The sequence below is a fragment of the Vigna unguiculata genome, chromosome 6 (genome assembly GCF_004118075.2).
Source record: "Vigna unguiculata cultivar IT97K-499-35 chromosome 6, ASM411807v1, whole genome shotgun sequence".
NCBI classification, from domain to species: domain Eukaryota; kingdom Viridiplantae; phylum Streptophyta; class Magnoliopsida; order Fabales; family Fabaceae; genus Vigna; species Vigna unguiculata.
In genome coordinates this window covers 18,896,257-18,917,091 of record NC_040284.1, presented here as the reverse complement: position 1 = coordinate 18,917,091, position 20,835 = coordinate 18,896,257, and the positions used below count along the sequence as shown (strand labels likewise).

The 20,835-nt window shown below is 32.3% G+C and overlaps 2 protein-coding genes across 2 annotated transcripts; both read left to right on the top strand.

Annotated features, from left to right (window-relative positions):
• The first annotated feature begins 862 nt into the window (after positions 1 to 862).
• LOC114186709 (30S ribosomal protein S10) lies at positions 863 to 4,789 on the top strand. Its single transcript, XM_028074682.1, has 3 exons — positions 863 to 1,186; positions 1,817 to 1,876; positions 4,168 to 4,789. The coding sequence occupies exons 1-3, from the start codon at positions 941 to 943 to the stop codon at positions 4,477 to 4,479; spliced, it is 618 nt and encodes a 205-aa protein (XP_027930483.1). The 5' UTR covers positions 863 to 940; the 3' UTR covers positions 4,480 to 4,789.
• An 11,870-nt stretch (positions 4,790 to 16,659) lies between these two features.
• On the top strand, positions 16,660 to 18,226 carry LOC114188732 (serine acetyltransferase 1, chloroplastic-like). Its single transcript, XM_028077361.1, has one exon. It carries the CDS (start codon positions 16,804 to 16,806, stop codon positions 17,986 to 17,988), a length of 1,185 nt encoding a protein of 394 aa, XP_027933162.1. The 5' UTR covers positions 16,660 to 16,803; the 3' UTR covers positions 17,989 to 18,226.
• Positions 18,227 to 20,835: the final 2,609 nt, after the last annotated feature.

Genomic DNA, 20,835 nt, shown 5'->3' with positions numbered 1-20,835 from the left:
AGAAGAATGAGAGAAAATTTTGAGATACCGAAGAGGAAGGAAAAGGGAAAGAAGGGAGGTTAGAACATAGAAGAAAGTTTTGGTAGTAATAACTTTGTGAAGGAGATGAGTTTTACAAATATTATATTAATTTATAAGAAATTTAAATATTATTTAAGCCTTTGTTTGATGCTAGTAGGTAGATTTTTTACACTAGCTTGATTTTTTCAATTCTATTCAACATTTAGCATCCTATAAAATTCTGTAGTCAAACTCTTTCATTTTAAAATGAGCATTCCAAGATCGAAGTTAAATAAAATAAATAGAACTGGTTTGACAAAAATCATGCATTCATATATATGTTCGAAATATGCATTAATAGTGCTTTTCCTACTTGAATTAATTATTTCTTTTGTATTTAAAACTTGTAAATGAAGAAACATATTTGGGCCATGTTCGTAAAAGGTTGTATAGAAAGCCATAGGGTATTTTTTCCTGCACCTGCATAAGTAATGTGAAAGGACAAATTTGTCCTCATCTTTCTCCTCCACCTTCCCATCATCTCATTTTCTTTCTCTACCTAGAATATGAAATTTATATCCAAATTATACTATCCAATATGCAAAATAAAAAAATACATTTTGGTTTATATAATACAAAATATAAAATAAAAAATCTTGACAAAAAAATCTATTCAAGATTGTATAATCTGTACTTTAGAAAGATAAAATTCGAATTTTATAAATATATGGTGGTGTAGGAAGAAACTATGAAGGTGCAGGAAGAAATGGCCGAAGCCCTATTGGATGGGCTTTCTTTCGGGCTGTGATCCATAATCTAAAAAATCAGAAAAGAAAATAAATTGTGGATAATTCTATGAGAAGTGTCGGAACACAACCTTCCATAGAGCTAGATACTAGTTCGTTCATTCAGAGTGAGATAGAATTGTTGAAGAGCTTCAATGGCGGTTTCTTCTCTCTCTGTTACTCCTCTTTCTCTCTCCAATTCTTCTCCCTCTCTATCTTCGAAGCTAAAGTCTCCATCTTTGTGCCTTTTCTCGGGTAACTCCTTGAGAGTCACATGCCCCAAACCTCTGCACTCATCAACTGTGGTTCATGTTGCTCCGGAAGTGTTGGACTCTTCCCCTGATCCCTTGGACCCACCTCCAGAAACCCTTGATGATGACTCTGAACCCACCACTTATCAGGTTTGTGGGTGTGTGGTTTGGTATTTCTTCATTGGGTGATGCATTACTATGAATTTTCCAATTGCTTCATTAATTGTGTTTCTAGAATGTACTAATTCAGCATGTGTGTTATTTATCTGTTAAGCAATGCTCATTGTATTTGTTGATAGTGTAAGATTTGGGGAGATAAGATGAAATGAATAATGTAAATTACGACAATGTTATTGTTTTTGTCTTTCGCAATGTCATAACTTGTTTTTTTGGAGATTTAGGAAGTATAATGGCACTGGCTTTAATGTTACTATGGTTTAGCTTGTGTAGTAGTTTTCCTTACACATGTTGAGTATTGCGGAAGGAAAAAGAGGGAGGAAAGTTTGAAATTTAAATTGAAGAAAAAATCGGTGGGGAAAAAAAAATGAATATTTGTTTGTTCAAGTTGATTATTGTTCTCCCCTTGATTTCCACTTTCCCTTTAACTGAACAAAGGAAACTTCATTGTTATCTGTTTCATTTCTGCTGTAATGTCTTTCCTCCCATCCAAACATATCATTAATGTTATGTTTTGAGCTCATTAGTGAAGTGGAGGGGTTTAGATGTTAGATGGCATGGTACAGTTGGTATCCTTGTTAATGCAATATTTTGGCGTTTTAGGTTGGTGACTTGGGGACTCCGAGCACTTCGGCAATTAGCATTGGCGCTGATGCAGATGCAGTATGTTGATCATTTCCTCATTTCCAGTTGCTATTTAATATTTGTTTCATTTCGGGTTTTGTTCTATCTTGTACATGCGATGCTCAAATTTCAAGTGAATTTATCCAGTAAAAATCGTTGAAGAATCATAATAAGAAATGATTGAACATTTTAATTTGTGAATAGTGTTTGGTAAATCAGGTAAGAGGTTAAATGAGTTGTATTTGATGGTAGCCAGTTAGTATGTTTCATGAATATATTTGAAAGTTTATTAAAATCACATGATTGCACTTTCCATAATTTGAATTGCATAGTTTGATTCAATTCAGCAACCTAGCAATTTATATCATGTGATGAATCACTCATTGCTTTGAAACTGAAAACTGTAGAGGTAGAAATTTCTAGATAATGGATTTTAAATTTAACTTAACCTCAAAAAACTAACTTATTAGATAAGATTTGCACTCACTTATATGTCATGATTTAGTCATAATATTAGTCGATGTGAGATCTTCAACACATTTTATATCCACAAACAATGTAGAGTAGTACATGTAGGATGAACTATTAGTTTGCGGGAACTCATAAAGAATCAACACTATTGAGTTTCAATTATGAATTTTTGGCTTTTGTGCTCTAGTACCATTACAATTTACTTGTCCGTAGTGATGTATGCAGGGTTCTGGCATTTTAAGTGTCGGTGAATGTGTACGTTCTAAACTGAGAAAAAGTTACTATTTACGTTTCAAAAACCAAGTATTCTCTGTATAGTTCATTCTTTGACGGGTATGTTGATGAATATTAGTGTTGTATATATCATTCTATATGAAGCCATTTCGTATTCCATGATGCGTGATGGCCTATTAGTGTTGTATCCTCACCCCTAATTCATCAAAAGTGGGCCTAGCTCTGCATGATATAGAGGCCCCAATGATTTTAGCTTGTAAAAAATGGCAATCAAATTCAGAGAGGGCCTGGTAACTATTGAGAAGTTCCATTTGCCTATCTCAACGGGTTGCAATTAGTATATATGTTAGGCAACTTCCTTTTATGTCTGCTGGTTTTAAGATGTAATCTGACATTAATGTCCTTAGACTACAGCCCTAGGAAGTTGTCCAAGTGGTGCAAATGTTTCCTTCATGAAGAATTTGGCTAAACGTGGTGTCTCATATCTTGTTTGTCACATACCGGATGTTCTCAACAAATTTGTTGTAGTTTGTTTTGTTGGACAGTTGGTTGTTGAATGTAGAGAAAGGTAAAGGCAGCATTAGAACCTGTTAGGAACTCCTATATGGATAATGGAAAAAGAGGTCTTACATTGGCTATTAAAAATTTGTATTGGTAGCAGCTAATGTGGAAAGAATTATGTTAGAGGCTGTGTGGAATATATATACAGAATGAAGTAAATGAGTGAGGTTGGCAATCATTTGGGGTAATTTTGGGATGGCTGTTGCCAGTGTTGAGAAATTTCCTCTCTCATTGGTTGTCATTCTTAATTCCTATACTTTGTACCTGTTGTTCTAATCTGAGCGCTGTTCCCTGAGTAAATTCTCTATTTGTGTCCATAGTAAATTCAGTTCCCATCAAAATGACTCTTATCAACTATCTGTTTTCAACTGTTTTAGTTGTCAAAATTAGGTTTTATGATTTCTTATTTCATGATATTATAATCATGAATTTTTACAATAAAAAAAAATTAAGCTCTCACTCAGCATGTCTAACTGCATTTTAACATCGTGAAACATACTGTGATTCTTTACTGTATACTGATCACTTTGATAATATTTATAGTTGAGCATTATGGAATTAGATGGTCGCTGCGTTGGAAACTAATATTCTCTAATCACTGTTCTTAAGGATGTGTTTAGAAATCTTCCATAGTTTATAAATAGTTTAATTCTTTCTGTACTACACTTTTCATGTAGTAAAAACCTATTTTTTTTATTTTTATTTTTTGAGGTAAGTAATGTAGCATAGGGTGCTAATAACAGTTAGATTATTTATATTTTCTAGTTCTTCATGGATGAGAGGGGTTTTGTATGGCAATTCTACTATTTGGGGCTTTGAATTAATGTTGAACTAAGCGTGCTGTTAGCTTATTTTTCATAAGTTCCTTTGTGAAGTTATCTGTAAGTTCAGTTGAAAGGTCCAAAGTAACTCAATGGTATGAGATTTTGAGTATTAAACCATTGATTTGTTTTTCTTTACTCTAACCAGAAATTATGATAAACATTTCATGAGATGTCTTTCTTTTTTGATGTACTGTCATAAAATTAAATCCTCGGATAATATTTTCTTGTTCCTATTCTTAGATGGCGCCGAAGCAGAAGATCAGAATCAAGCTTAGATCTTACTGGGTGCCTCTGATAGAGGATTCCTGCAAGCAGATATTAGATGCAGCAAGGACTACCAATGCAAAAACGATGGGACCCGTGCCATTGCCAACCAAGAGGCGAGTCTACTGTGTTCTTAAATCCCCTCACGTACACAAGGATGCTCGGTTCCATTTCGAGATCAGAACTCACCAGCGTCTCATTGATATTCTGTATCCTACTGCTCAAACAATAGATTCTCTTATGCAACTAGATCTTCCTGCTGGTGTTGATGTTGAGGTCAAGCTCTAGAGATATTATCTTCTTAGGTTGCTAACTATCTTGAATTTGAGGGAAGTTAAACTTGTTATCAATAGCCAAGTACATTAGTAGATATCATGTATTTCGCTGCCTGAACTTTACTTGTGTGGACGATGCAAAATATCCCTTTGTTTGCTTCACCTTCTGTCTTCAACAAGGTTTTCATTTAGTCTATCCCTGAGTTTCTGTTATTGCACAGATATGTGTATATCATATTCAATGTTATGTAATTCTGATATGTCACGGCACAATGTTTTATTTTTCCTGTTTAGTTATGCATAAGAATTTTTCTTTTGATTGATTTCAAAGTTGAATAAGATGTCGTTCTTGTAGGTTTTAATCAAGGGACGGAATTGTTAAGGGTGTGATTGATTCGAGAGACCCTTTTCTTGTTAACTATTTTCACAAATAATTAAGCAAATGTTTCTTTGTTTTCATTTTATTTCATATAGTTCAAATAAATGGTGAAAAATAACAAAAGGGTGTTACTGTTTACTGTTCAAATGTTTTTGTTCCTCTCCTCCTTTACATATTGCCAAATATGTTTAAAACCAGTAAAGATCATACTATCACCTTAAATTGAAGAAATAAGAATCATACACTGAAAATGTTCTCAGTTATGAAGTTGCAGCTCTATCTGACATTATTTTTAATGTATATTTTTAACCTTTCATGCTGTATGCACTGAAAATAGTGTCAGTTCTGAACACATTTGAACTCAGTAGCATCAATTTCTTTTGTTCATTGTGGAGGGAACTTGCAGATTGTTGTTAACGAGGAAGTTGGCATATATGGCTCAACCATTTTTATATGTTCAAGCTGAATCCATATTTAATTATGTGGAATTGGCCCACGTCCACTTGAAAATCTAGTAGCTAACGAAAGTGCTTTGGGATATTTGCATATAATACAATATGAAAAGTGCTTTGCGTGTCACAATATCACGGTATGTGAAAACATACTTCAATCCAATACTCAAGATTGTATTTTAGAATGACTTGTCTTTGATTCTGCAGCACCCTTTTCTTAAATAGGCATTACAGAATATCTTTACATTAATATTCAATAAAGGGGGAGGGATTATAGGAGATTTCCTATTTACATGGAGTAATTAAGAATCCCTAACAGCTAGGTGTTACGTGTATAGAATAATCTATTAAAGACATAATCAATTATATTTATACACACTAACATCCCCTCCTCAAATTGATGCTGGTAAATCAACCAGCAACAATTTGCCAACAAGAAACTGATGGCGCTGTCGAGTCATAACTTTGGTAAAGATATCTGCAACTTGAAGATCAATAGAGATGTAAGGAAGAGAGATGACATTGTTGGTCAAGGCCTCTCGAATATAATGACAATCCACTTCAATATGCTTGGTACGTTCATGGAACACTGGATTTGCAGCAATTTGAATAGCACTTGTATTGTCTGCATGAAGAGGTGTAGATGTAGGTTGGGAAAACCCAAGCTGGTCCAAAAGACTACGTAACCACATAACTTTAGCACAAGCAGCGAACATTGAACGATATTCAACCTCAGTAGAAGATTTAGAAACACGATCTTGCTTCTTACATTTCCAAGAAATTAAGGCATCACCAAGAAACATACACCAACCGGTAGTAGACCTACAAGTATCCGGACATCCTGCCCAATCAGCATCACTATATGCCATAAGCTGTAAAGATGAGGCTTTGGGAAAGAATAACCCACATGTAGATGAACCTTTAATATAGCGGATAATACGACGAACCGTAGCAAAATGAAGATGACGAGGAGAAGACATAAATTGGCTGACCTGGTGAACAGCATACGAAATGTCAGGTCTAGTAGTGGTAAGATAAATAAGACTGCCTACCAAACGCCGATAGAGAGTGGGATCAGGCAAGAGATCTCCTTCATCTTTTCTGTACTTGACATTTACTTCCATAGGAGTATCAACTGAAGTAGTTCCAACTAAACCCGCCAATTTGATTAAATCTTGAATATACTTTTGTTGGTTTAAAAAGATGCCATTGGATCGATGATGAACCTCCAATCCCAGAAAATATGTGAGTTGTCCAAGATCTTTCATGCGAAATGTTGCATGGAGCGCAGTTTGCAACTTAATAATTAACTCATGATCAGTTCCCGTAATAATGAGATCATCCACATAAACCAACAGGAGAACGATACCGACGATAGACTTGTGAAAGAAGAGAGAATAGTCATATTGACTCTGCGTAAAGGAGAACTTAAGCAGAGTAGTACGAAACTTCTCAAACCAAGCTCGAGGAGCCTGTTTAAGCCCATACAAGGAACGTCGAAGTTTACAAACATCAGAAGAGGAAGAAGGAAGCATACCAGAAGGAAGTTTCATATAGATTTCTTCTTTGAGATCACCGTGAAGAAAAGCATTCTTCACATCCATTTGATGCAATGGCCAAGATTGAGAAGCAGCAATAGCAAGGATAGTCCAAATTGTAGTCATCTTAGCAACATGAGCAAATGTCTCCTCATAATCAATCCCATACTCTTGTCTATTACTAAGAGCGACCAGTCGAGCTTTATAGCGATCTAAAGAGCCATCAGATCGAAGTTTGATAGAGAACACCCATTTACTTCCAATAGGTTTTACCGTGGGAGGACAAGACACAATATCCCATGTGTGATTTTCTTGAAGTGCTTGTAGTTCTTCTTGCATTGCCTTTTTCCAACAGTCATGTTCCATAGCCTGGGTATAACTAGAAGGAATAAAAATAGACGACAATGTAGTGGATAAAGAAATAGGTGTAAAGAAGCCATTCCAATCAGGAGGTTTTGATGATCGAGTGGATCGACGAAGAGGTAGAACAGATGTGACAGGATCAAGTGCCGGCGGAGGGACAAAATCAAGTGTTGGAGCAGAATCAGGAAGGGTACCAGAAGGAAGACGACGTCTTGTATACACCAAACCAGGCTTGAACCGTTCCATAGTGTGAGAAGAGTCTAAAAATTGTGGCATAAAGGAAAAAGATGAAGATGATGGTGCAACATAAGAGGGAAAGAAAAACTGATTTTCAAAGAAGACTACATTCCTAGAAACTCTAATGCGACGAAGCTGCGGATCATAGCAAACATAACCTTTTTGATTAATAGCATAACCTAGAAAAGCACACTTAACAGATTGATTAGTGAGTTTGTGACGTTCATGAGGAGCAAGATGTACAAAACAAACACAACCAAAAGTACGAAGATTAAAGTAAGAAGGAGAATACCCAAACAACTTATAGAAAGGAGAAACATTATGGAGAGTAGGAGAAGGTAACCGATTTATTAAATGAACAGCAGTGGAGAGAGCTTCACACCAAAAACGAAGAGGAACAGAGGATTCTAGCAAAAGAGTGCGAACAACATCAAGAAGATGACGGTTCTTTCTTTCAGCAACACCATTTTGTTGTGGTGTGGAAGGACAAGAACGCTGAGATAGAATTCCCTCATTTTGAAGAAAACTTTGAAATGTGTTAGACATATATTCACCTCCAGAATCTGATCTTAAAATTTTTATGTGAGCAGAGAATTGAGTCTTAAGGAACGAAACAAAACGTTGAAAAACAGAGAAAACTTCTGCTTTAGATCAAAGAAAATATACCCAAGTAAATCGGCTGTAGTCATCTATGAACGTGATAAAATACTTATAACCTGCATGAGATACAATAGGAGAAATCCCCCAAACATCACTATGAATAATGTCAAAACAATGATTGCCCGAGATGCATTATGAGGAAATGGTAAAGTTTTACTTTTACCAAGTTTGAAGGTAGTACAATCAAATGAAACATGGGAGTTTTTATTGCCCAAAGAACCAGATTTAAACAAGGTACTAAGTACATGAGAATTTGGATGGCCTAAACGATTATGCCACATTTTATTTAGCTGTCTATCATCAACACAAACTAGAGAAAAAACAGGACAATATGTGGAATGTGAGATTCATAGCGGAAAGAGTCGTCCTACTTTAGGTCCCTTCAGAATGATCTTCCCTGACACTTGATCCTGCACAACACAACCAGAACGAGAAAATTGGACATTATAATCATGATCAACTAATTGGCCAACGGATATGAGATTTGTGGAAAGATTAGGAGACACAAAGACATTAGGCAAAGAAGGAGAAATATCACCAATAGCACTAATAGGTAAGGAGGTTCCATTAGCTGTGTAAATTTGTTGATTGCCATCATAAGATTTCACATTGGATAGGGACACAACAGAATTTGTCATATGGGTAGACGCTCCAGAATCAAGATACCAAGGTTGAGAAGAAATAGGACTATTACCTGAAAGACCAAGGGCAGAAAAGGTTGACACAATCATTTGTTGTACCATTTCTGGAGTAAGAGTGTTGGCAGGAGGTGTAGGAACAGAAGTTGGAGCAGGCAAAGCCGTAGAACTCGAAGCACCAATAGAGACATGATAAGCAGTGTCTTATTTCTTTGTAGGGCGAATAGGACAAGCGAAGATAATATGTCCCCTTTTCTTGCAATAGTTACAAAATTTTTGTGAACAATCCTTTGCAAGATGACCAAATCCCTTACAACTGTAGCATTGGACAGAACGCATATCTCTGGGCTTATTCTTTCCTTGGGCAGCATAGGCCACACTAACTGGAGCAGAAGAATTCATATTTTGTTCCATAACTGTGTGCGTTTTGATTCGTTGTTCTTCTCGGAGAAGCTCACTCAAGCAAGCATCCAACGTAGGCACAGGGTCACGATTCATCAGATTGGATCGAGTAGCGTCAAAATCAGATCGTAGCTTCATCAAAAATTGATCTCGCTTGCTAATCTCGTGCACTGTTTGGACAGCTGATAGGGCTTCACCAGAAATACCCGCATAAATAATATTTGAGTATTCAGCTCAAAGATTTTGAAAACCAGAATAATATTCCTCAATCGATAGACTTCCTTGTGTGAAATTAGCCATCTCATACTCCAATTGAAACCTTCGAGCTGCATTGGCTTGATGATAAACCTTTTTCAAATAATCCCACATATCCTTAGCAGTGTTGTAAGGCCGAAGATTCATGATAAAATGAGGCTCAACAGAGCTAAGAATCCAGGTCATGATTTGGGCATCTTTCGTTTCCCACTTCACCAAATCTGCTTCAGCCGTCGGTGCGGGAATTTTGCCATCAATATGACCCCATAATTCTTTGCCTTTGACAAAGAGCTCAAATTGGAACTCCCAAGCAGCATAATTCTTTCCATTAAATCGAACCAGAAAAGTGTCGACTTTATCTGAGGCCATGACGAACAAGGATGCAAAGAATGGGTTTTTGAAATCAAAACCAGAGAAGACAGGGGTGTGACGAACGTCAAACCAGAATGAATCGAAGAGCGTAAATGAGCAATAACAAAAACGAACCGTGAATCGAAGCGAACACGATAATCACAGTGATACGAACGAGAACGAGATTCACGAACCACCACCGCCTGCGAATCGAAACGACCAAGAAGCGCAAAATCGCGAACAAGAATAGATTCACGAACCACCACTGCTCGCGAACCCAAACGACTAAGAAGCGAACAAGTTGAAGAACTCCCACCGATTGCGAACGTCAATCACAAGTTCGAACCAGCGACTGCGAACAACAGTGTGCGGAAAATGGATTCCGAACAGTGTGCGGAAAATGGAGGCAGCGGAGCTCGATAATAGCGTATCGAAGAAGAAGACCAGGCAGCGGAGCTCGATAACAGGTCGAAGAAGAAGCGGGATGGAGAACAAGAGTGACCCACGGTTCAGAGTTGTAGCTCTGATACCATGTCACAATATCACGGTATGTGAAAACATACTTCAATCCAATACTCAAGATTGTATTTTAGAATGACTTGTCTTTGATTCTGCAGCACCCTTTTCTTAAATAGGCATTGCAGAATATCTTTACATTAATATTCAATAAAGGGGAAGGGATTATAGGAGATTTCCTATTTACATGGAGTAATTGAGAATCCTTAACAGCTAGGTGTTACGTGTATAGAATAATCTATTAAAGACATAATCAATTATATTTATACACACTAACATTGCGAATATTTATTCATTTATTTATTTAGTTTGCTTTATCCTTTAGTTTTCTTACTTTTTTTTTTTTTTACTTGCTCAATTATTCTTTAGTTGCTTGTGGAAGTGTGGAACCAATGTCAACCGTACCAATCATATCCCTCTCGCTTCTTTTATTTTTGTCCTTCTGATAATGCACATTTGAACTTGGATCTTGTGGAGAACATCATTTTCAAAAGAACTTGTGGATTGACCAAGTCAAACATCCAGTTCATAGTTTGGTTTTATGCTTGTTAACAACATTCATAACAATTCAATATTTGTTTTTATACCTTTACTATATGTTGGCTTACTACTTGCATCATTGTTCTTACAATAGGCAAAAATGGTGATATGATCACACTATCATACAGAGCTAAGTGTGGCTGTAATTCAAATTACTAAATCACATTGTAGATTCATACATTACAATATAAAGGAAACACGAAATAAAAAATTAGTTAATTCAGCTCAAATCAGATTGACATGGTTCAATTTACTTTGACCGTCATTATTAAGATTTGATCAAACTTAACTTCATCTTTATCTTTTACAAGATTTTGACTCGGCTTAGATTAGATCTTGTTAAGAGTGTTTTCTAAGTTTGAACTAATTTAACTTGACTTGGATTTAACCAAAATAAATTTGTCTTGATCTAATTTAATTTGAATCTAATTTTATTTGACTTGACTTTAATATAGACCGATTATAGTTTCTTTTTGTTAATTAATCTAATTTTGCAAAACTTGGATCTAACTTGACTTTACTTAATTAAGCCTAAGTATGATTCAACCTAATATTTTATAAATTGAAATGATCTAAACACACATTGATTTTGAATGTTCAAAATCCAAACATTTATCTAATTTATATCAAATTCAAATCTAATTAAATGAAGCAAACTCAAGATCTAAAACTATGGGTTTGGATTTAAGATAAACCTATTTAAACAGACTTAAAATAATATGAATTTAAACCATTATAGAAAAATTAAGAATTTTAATTTTTTATCACCCTTAAAAAATATAAATAGAAAAAAAAAAGCCTTCTATTCCATCTACTCTTAGAAAAAAGGTCCAATAAGGACCATTGTCTACTATGAATGATCAATCTAGCGTGACAATCTTGTAATTTATTCTAACATAGATATTTCTAAGCAACAGAAGAATAAAAACTCATAATCTAATCGAACACTGTTGGAATCAGTTGAATTTAGTAATGGTTCTAATGGGTATTGAGCAGATAAGTTCACAGCCGTATTTCATACCTGGTAAAACTGCAATTTAGTTAATGAATTAATTAAACAGATTCTCGCATAAAATTTGTGAGGAACAATGATGAAGTATGAATCATTTGATTGGTGAATAATACATTATTACACGTATCCTTATGCATATATAAGTTATTTGTAATTCTACGGAACCGCTTCATAAATTAGAACCAAAAACACCAAATCACAATTATAAGAATTTTGACAAGAGAATGGTTGTCTGGGATCACATCACGGCATATATGACATATTTAGCAAAACATTTAAAGGGTAGGCAGAGATTTAGTCCAGAATAGGGAGTGAACCAAATCCTAAAAGTTGGATTGTGTGGCTACCAAATTGCTATGTTCTCTTGAGTGTGCAACTTGCTAGATTAGCATCTTCAATAATTCAGACACAGTTTCATGGCTAGATATGAGATATGGTGATAAACAAGTTCTCAATTTGTCTTATCTTTTCCTAGGCCTGTCTCATAAATGGCTAAATTGCACTTCTCCCTTCAAAAAAAAGGGAGGATTTATGTATGGAACCTATTGTTGCATATGATGGAATAGTCCATTTTACAACAATTTTATCTCGATGTTGTCTATGACTTCAATTCTTTAGTGATTTGTGTTAAAGAATTGGACTTCAAATCTAGCTTTTTAGAGTAAGATTTGCACTCATATATATAACGGGTGGAAGAATAGAACAACAGACCTAACAAATGTCAAATTTTGTTAGGATAGACTCTAACCATAATTATAATATCATCACAAAATCGGCTTGTAAGGTGAGATTTGTACTCATATATATACTATAAATTCGTTCTATTTCTAGTCGGTGTGGGAGGGATCTCCAACAATGTGAAATTATTAAACATATTACAACAATATCTGTTAACAAACAAATACAAGTTTAAGTCCTACATTAAATAAAAATAAAAAAGTTAAACACTATATAAAAAAAAACTTATAAATCCATTATTTTAAATATTTTTTTATTGAAAGTAATGTCAATTTCTTATATATAAATTATGTTATTTTTTTTATGTGTAAGTTAGATTCTTGTTTTATTATTATTTATTATTTAAGGTTTGTCATATTCAAATTGTAATTTATAGATTTATCGAAAAAGTAAAAAGAAAAAGAAAAATCTTTTTTGGATATGATGTTCAAGCTTTCTCGATTAAAGAAGTACTTTAACATAATATGAAACATAAATTTGGTTAAAAGAAAGTTGCTGATTTGAGTGTTTTCTTAAAGCAAGTAACAAATAATTACATCTATAAATGATCTATACTTTCTCTACTTTTGCTTGCAAACATATTCTCGCACTACTCAATTGCAATGTGTTCAAAGCATTGTATTCGGATTCTTTTCATGCCGAAAAACACTACTTAATCTAATTGGAGATTATAAAATTTTGTTCTCAAAAATTATTTTGGTCCTCCACTTCTGTTAAAGTTTCACCAATGATCTTATGTGAAATCACTGTGCTGTGTATTGTGGTTCAGGTTTTATTATTATAATGTAACTGTTTGAGATAATGTTTTGTTTCATTCTTGTAAGAAAAGTTTATGTGTCTATCCTTTAAAAAATATGCGTTTTAAAGAGCTCTTCATTGTGGTTCACTTTATAGTTTTCTTTTGTTGTTGAAATATTTCAAACTTGGCATATTTCAGAAGCATATACCTCTGCACTGGTCCACTCTAAGCATAAAAACAAATGACAGAGAATCTAAGGGAAATGTTTTGTTTCTTTATTGTAGGTAATTCCAAAGCTTTAGCAGAAAACATAGGCATGCTCACTTTGTTTTCAAATATTTTCAGATATTCTCTGCTATAAATTTTACTCAAAGTATAGCACACAAATTACTATTGCATTATAAGTTCTGTATTGTAATGATAGAAGAAAATAGTTCCAATTTAAATAGGAGAAAAATAAAATAAATCAATTTATTTAACTCGACAAAATAAAATAGGATTAAATATATTTTTGATAAGTTGAAATTAATTTATCTTTGAAACTTTGGTTCAATTTAGTTTACAAATTTTGTAAATGTATGAATTTTTTAGTCCAAATTTTGTTAAGCTTATTTAATATTTCAAATACGTTTTATGTTTACGATAATATTTGAGTTGTTTACCCTATTTAAAATATTTATGTTTCAATGTTAGCAATCTGTGAAACATAAAATAAACTTAATCAAAATTGATAAAAATAATTAAATCCACATACTTTTAGAGATGACAAACTAAATTAATCCAAAATTTAAAAAAAAAAACTAATTTTAATTTTGATAAAAGTTAAATAGATAAAAACATATTTAATCCAATAAAATACTATAAGTTTATAAACCTGAAATAAGACATTATTTTAAATACACTAGACCATTTTAGCAATTTAGCAATTTAATTAATTAAAATTGATTGTGCTATTTTCTGTTAGTAAAATTTGTTTCCATCATTTACCACTTATTAAATGATGCTATAAGAGACAGAATCTCATGAGACCAAAATATTAAATGATAACAATATAACTATTATTTACTTTTTTATCCGCTAAATATTTATCTTTTTAAATACTAAATCATTTAGATACTAAATAATACAATCTGTTTTTAAAAGTGGTATTTAAAAAAAATAAAGAAAATGTTTTAAAATTATAAATATTAACAAAAATAATTCAAAATTCATAATTCAATTGAACAAATTTTAATCTATCCTAATCAATAATGCAAAGAGTTATTGAATTTAATAAAGTAAATAAATTTAACTTAATTCAACCTAATTTTTTTTATATAAAATTGAGTGATGAATGATTGAGATTGTTGATTTGTTTAAACTTGGAGATAAAAAAATAATTTAAGAAAAGAAAAGTATTTGAAAAGGGAGGTGCATAAAGTAGAATATTTGTGACGTAATGGATTACATAACAAAGTCAAAGGATCATTGAACTTCGACGGCGGCTATTATTGACAACTCACTTTTCATTTCATTTGTTAATTATTATATTTTTTATTTTATTTTATTTTATGTGATGCCAAAAGTCATTCTCAATGTTATTTTCAAATGTTTTAGTCACTTATTTAGTTAAAAATATTGAAAGTATTGAACTCTTTTACACTTGCTATTGAATTATAAAAACTAAAGTACGTAGAATTTGTTTATTTGCTTTTTAAATAAATAAATTATAAAGTAGTTGATTTTAGTTTATAAAAAAATAAAAATTTTAATTTTTAATTTTTTTATAAGTATTTCTGAAGAAATTTTATTTGAATAGTGTGGTTGTCATACAGATAAAGTAAAGAAATTTTTATTATTCCAATTTTAAATATTGCAGCTAGAATAATTTGGCTCTATTTGCATGTGCAAAACTTTTATATCTCATAATATCTTAAAATTAAAGTATTATAATTACAAAAAATTTAAAATGTATTTACAAGATATTATATGGTCATTCAATTAATGTAAAGTAAATATATTGATTTTTTTAAATATAATTAATCATTTTAAAAATAGTTATTTTATTATTTATGTTAAAAAATTGTTAAAAACGAAGAAAAATTAATCTCTTTTTAATATTAGTTCTTTATGTCTTTTTATTTATCCATTTCAAAATTTAAAACACGTTATAATTAAAATCTTCATTTATATTAAAATCATGCTTAACCTACCCTATTATATCCTTCAAATCGAAAAATTGGGAAGATATTTAATAATTAGATAAAAATAAGGACTAAAAAGCTCAATTACCTTGTTCTATCGGTATAAGATTTTCAAGTTAACCAATGAAATTAAAAACGACATATTAATATATATATATATATATATATTAAAAATGTTTTAATTAAATTCATAATAAACTAGACTAAAAGTTGAATGTAAACTTGATCTTATAAAGTGAATTACAAATTTTTTTATCATAGCTCACATTTTATGAAACTTCACCATTTATAAAATTCCAAATGGTATAGAACTTTTATTTTTTTCTATTTTTATTTAACCTCTTAATTGATTAAAAATGATTACCTAGATATAAATTTCTGTAAAATTGTCTGTCAACTCTTCAATAATTTTTCTGTCTCTTTTCTAGATATAAATGATATTTATATTAATTATTTCTAATTATACATAAGTTTACAATAAAAAAATAGTTGAAGAAAGTTATAAATATTTTTCTAAAATAAAACTAAAAACTGTTATTATATGAAATAAAAATATTACCTTTGAATGTAAAATATTATTATTGGAATGTGTAAAAAAACTTGATTGGATTCACAAAATCCAAAGAGATATGAATACAGATGTGTCTCCTATGAAACAAGAATCCACGATTTCCATCTCTTATACTATTCGGTGTGAAGCTGCACATCGAACACGTAAACGCAATTCACGAGATGGCACCAAGACAAAGGGATCATGCACTACCCACTTTATACCTTTTTTTTTTCTTTTTTAATTTATTTTCTTTTTAAATTACTAAAGTCTCAATTTTAAGATCATGTTTGTCTTCCATGAATAAATTACTGATAGTTGTTTTTGTTTAGTATTTTTATGAAATTTTAAATTTTGGTATGAACAACTTATCACATAGTATTGTAGTAATCATATTATTATCAATTTTGACGAAATAAATTATATTTGAAAAAATAAATTAAAAACATTTAAAGTAATGTGATGGAATTAATTTTTTTAAAATTATTAATAAAAAATAAAACTACATTAAAGAAACAATAGGTGGAAGGAGCATAAAAACAAGTATATAATAAATTTATAAATGGAATGGAGTGTGTAAAAGTATATTAACTTTATTTATGTGAGATGTGGCCTCCTTAAGACCAGGACCAGCCCTTCCTTTCCGAACACGAATCACAGTCATTCACTCATCAATCTTTCATATTTCATCAACCAAAGCAGCACTCAAACAAGAAGAAAAATTTATTTTCCCTTTCTCCTATTTTTTAATTATTAATTTTCCTTCAAAATTTTCCTATTTTCCATGAATGTTCTGGTTCTAGGGCGCTTTTTCACTTCTCCATTATATAAGACTTCCCCTCTCACTCCCTCCCAAATCCAATTCACACCCATTTTCCTTCATCCCTTAAAGCTCCAACCTTTGCACGCAATTCACCTCTTCTCCCTCCACATGGCCACTTGCGTGGACGCCCCAACCCCTCTTTCTCGCAAGCCAAACGCCCCCAATTCCTCCGATGACCATTCTTTCAATTACGTCAAATTCTGCCGACCCACCTTCTCCGATCGCGTCCCCTGCTTACCCATTTGCAAGAATCGGGAGATGGCCTTCTCACGTGTGGAGGACTTGGACACACGTGTGGAGGGTGGTGTTGGTGTTCTTGAGTTCGAGGTTGTTGATCTGTGGTTGAAGATTCAGGAGGAGGCCAGGTCGGATGTGGATCAGGAACCTATTCTGTCCAGTTACTATTTCAGTTCCATTTTGTCTCACAAATCATTAGAGAGTGCCTTGGCCAACCAACTCTCCACCAATTTGAGCAGTTTGAGCCTTCCAAGCAGCACCCTTTTTGAACTTTTCTTGGGTGTTTTGATCGGTGATGGTGGAGATGACATCATATGTGCTGTGAAGGATGATTTAGTTGCTGTCAAAGAGAGAGACCCTGCATGCATTAGTTATGTGCATTGTTTGTTAAATTTCAAAGGGTTTCTTGCATGCCAGGCTCACAGGATTGCTCACAAATTGTGGCTTCAAGGGAGGAAGGTTCTGGCCCTGTTGATTCAGAATAGGGTGTCTGAGGTTTTTGCTGTGGATATTCACCCTGGTGCACAGATTGGACGTGGAATTTTGCTGGATCATGCCACTGGGCTTGTGGTGGGGGAGACTGCAACTATTGGCAATAATGTTTCAATTTTGCATAATGTGACTTTGGGAGGGACTGGTAAGTCAAGTGGCGATAGACACCCTAAGATTGGTGATGGGGTGTTGATAGGTGCAGGGACTTGTATTTTGGGAAATATTAAGATCGGTGATGGGGCTAAGATTGGTGCTGGTTCTGTGGTGTTGAAGGATGTTCCAGCAAGGACTACTGCAGTTGGAAACCCTGCTAGGTTGATTGGAGGGAAGGACAACCCTATTAAATTGGATAAGATGCCTAGTTTTACCATGGATCACACTTCATACATCTCTGAGTGGTCTGATTATGTTATCTAGGAGCTATTTAATTGTCTGACATGTTTTAGTGTTATGCTTAGGTTTAATTGCCACGGTTGAGGGGACTTGGTTGTTGTGCATGAGAGAATCCAAGTTCTCCAGCTGACAACAGGTGTCCTTTTAATCCTTGTGTTAGGTTCTAAAAATAGTTAAATGTAGTGCTTTGTTGTTGTAAGTTTCCATGATCACCAACCCTTTTGTGTAAAATTTATGAATATGGATTTCGCTTGTTTTTACATTCCTGTTCTCTCTCTCATTGCTCTCTGCTTATCCTGCTGGAGGATTCAATTGATTGGCAATGTCAGATATCAAATTGTTGCTGTGAATACCGATACCAGACAAAAAGCAGCATGGAACTTTGTTCTGAATTTGGATTTTCTGGTAGTTTTTTTTGTGTTACTCTGATGTAACTTCAAAATAATAAAAAAAAGACAAACCGAGAAAATGCAGTAAAAAATCTGGACTGCTTTGTTGTTTGAAAAGTTTGCTAATGGTACCTTAATACTCTGTCCTGCCCTGCATAATACAATGAGTTTTTTTGGGATTCCCTTTAGTTCAGCATGTGATATATGTTGAATTATCTATATTTTTCAACTAAATTTTTTGGAAGAGTTTATTTGGGTTTCTGTCATTACCCAACTTAAGTGTTTCAGAGAACATATAAAATGAAGTGGGTTTATGATATGGTGATAAACTATGTTTAGTTTATTCTAACACTATTTAAGGTAAAAGAGTTCAATCTTGCTTTCTCTTTAGACATGAAAAGAACTTGTAAACAAATGTTTATGAGAAAAACTACTTGTCAATGAGTACATAATTAGTCAGGTTACTGTTTCATAGAATCAATAGTGTTGTTCTGTTTTGCGTTTTGAAAAGTGTAAACGGACTTTTGATGTCGTTGAAATCTCAATCCAAACACATACCAAGTTGTTTATCTAAACTTGTCTCAAGCTGTCTCTATTTCTACTTTTCTTCCTAAACTGTTTCTGTTGAGTTGATAACTATATTAAAGAAGAAACACTGGAGTTCTAAAGTGTCTTTAGTTCTGGTTTGGAACATCAAAAACATAAAATATTATAAGAGTCAAGATTTTGTTCATTATGGTTTGGACTTTGTATACAGAAAAAACCAATCACTCCTGGAATCAGCAATAAAGAAAGTCCAACTTGGCCGCAATTTTTAAAGTTATGAGATTCAGTAGCCAACAAAATGAATAATGAAAAGGAGAATAAGACCATAATTGAATTATTAACACTGTAACTCTTTCAGAGCTTAATTATGACCTTTCTTTTTATTAGTGGTTACATGAATTTAGAAAAGATTCTATGATGCTTTGGATTTAGAAAAGTTTAGTGAGTAGTGGCTGTGCTCAACAGCGTGATAAACAAGTTGGTCAAAAACAAAAGTAGTGGCATCTATAAATTAATCCATTTTAAAAATAACTCCAAGTTTGTCTTCTTTTGTTTTCTTGATGATTATTTATTTCTGGTGAAGCTAGTAATTTTATTTTAACTTTTAACTTAGGTTTCATCATTTTAACTCAATTTTTTCCAGTTTCCCTTTGGTCTTCCCAATTAAAAACATCTCAAACACTTTCTGTCTATTCATGCATTAGCATATTTCAATTATAAGTGTATAAATATTTTCATTAGTATTGTGTGGTATTTAAGATCTTACATATTATGAGAGACTAAATATAATTTTTTGAAGACTTTTCAATGATTGAAATCCATTAACATTAAACAGTTTAGGGTTGAAAATATGATATACTAGTTACAACAACTTTTTTCAATGACTTGTTAAACAATAACTTCTAGATTAAAAAAAACCCACTTATTTGGATAACCCACTAAATAATTGTAGAATATAAAGTATGCTAATTACAGTAATAAAGACTTTTCAATGACCCATTGACAAAACCATTTAAATGAAAAAAGTCTTCAAGGATATTTTATTTTAAAAATAGATTTTTTTTGCATGCTATGTTTTAAAATATAAAATTCATAAATATAACCAAATCAACAAATGAATACAAGAGTTTCAAGTACTCAATAATGAAATCATTAAAATGTATTGTATATGTACCATAACTTTTTGGAAAAAGTATTATATAAAATTTAAAAGATAACTGACACTTACTGTCCTCATACTTGCATCATTATTCATTCATTTATCATTTAATGTTTTTCGTGTTAAATAATAATAAAAAAAGTGTTTTGTTCTCTTTTTTTTTTTTTTTTTTCACTCTGTTCCTGATTCCATTGTTACATCATCTTTATTGTGGACAAGCAGGAAGAGCAAAAAGAAAGGCTTTCTCTTTTCCTTATAAAGTAGCCAAGATTTTATTTGTTTCTACCAGTGGATGGGAATTTTCAGAAAAAACAAAAGTCATTCTTTCAATTCTTTTTTGCAAAAGCGATTTGCAAGTCAATTTTTTTTCCTCTTCATATATTTTCCACAAATTAGTGATGACTGGTTGTAAGTGAATAAGAGCACTCACTTTAGAAACATAATGTCTCTTTCATTTATTTGAAAATAAAAAATTGGTGTTAAGTGAAAGATAACACATTAGTTTTCATTCTTTTTATACTATAAGAGGAAATAATAAAATTATAGTTATAAAAGTAAATATAAATAATTTTTACAATTTTATTATAAAGTTTTTTTTATGTACTTTAGGTATTTTCTTTATTATAGATACTTATTTTTTGCTTAAAAAAGAATCAAGTTAAAAAAGTCAAATAAAAAATAGTTAAAATTAAAAATAAGATAGCTACTTAAATGTTAAAATTGGTAAAGTAACCACTTTAGTTTAGAAAATTTGTTACTTATTAAAGAGAGTAAGAT

What these genes read in the sequence shown, in the direction of transcription:
- LOC114186709 (XM_028074682.1), top strand. Translation starts at nt 941, where the DNA reads ATGGCGGTTTCTTCTCTCTCTGTTACTCCTCTTTCTCTCTCCAATTCT. An exon ending in CTGAACCCACCACTTATCAG is followed by an intron (nt 1,187 to 1,816) that starts GTTTGTGGGTGT and finishes TTGGCGTTTTAG; the next exon opens with GTTGGTGACTTGGGGACTCC. An exon ending in TTGGCGCTGATGCAGATGCA is followed by an intron (nt 1,877 to 4,167) that starts GTATGTTGATCA and finishes TCCTATTCTTAG; the next exon opens with ATGGCGCCGAAGCAGAAGAT.
- LOC114188732 (XM_028077361.1), top strand. Translation starts at nt 16,804, where the DNA reads ATGAATGTTCTGGTTCTAGGGCGCTTTTTCACTTCTCCATTATATAAG.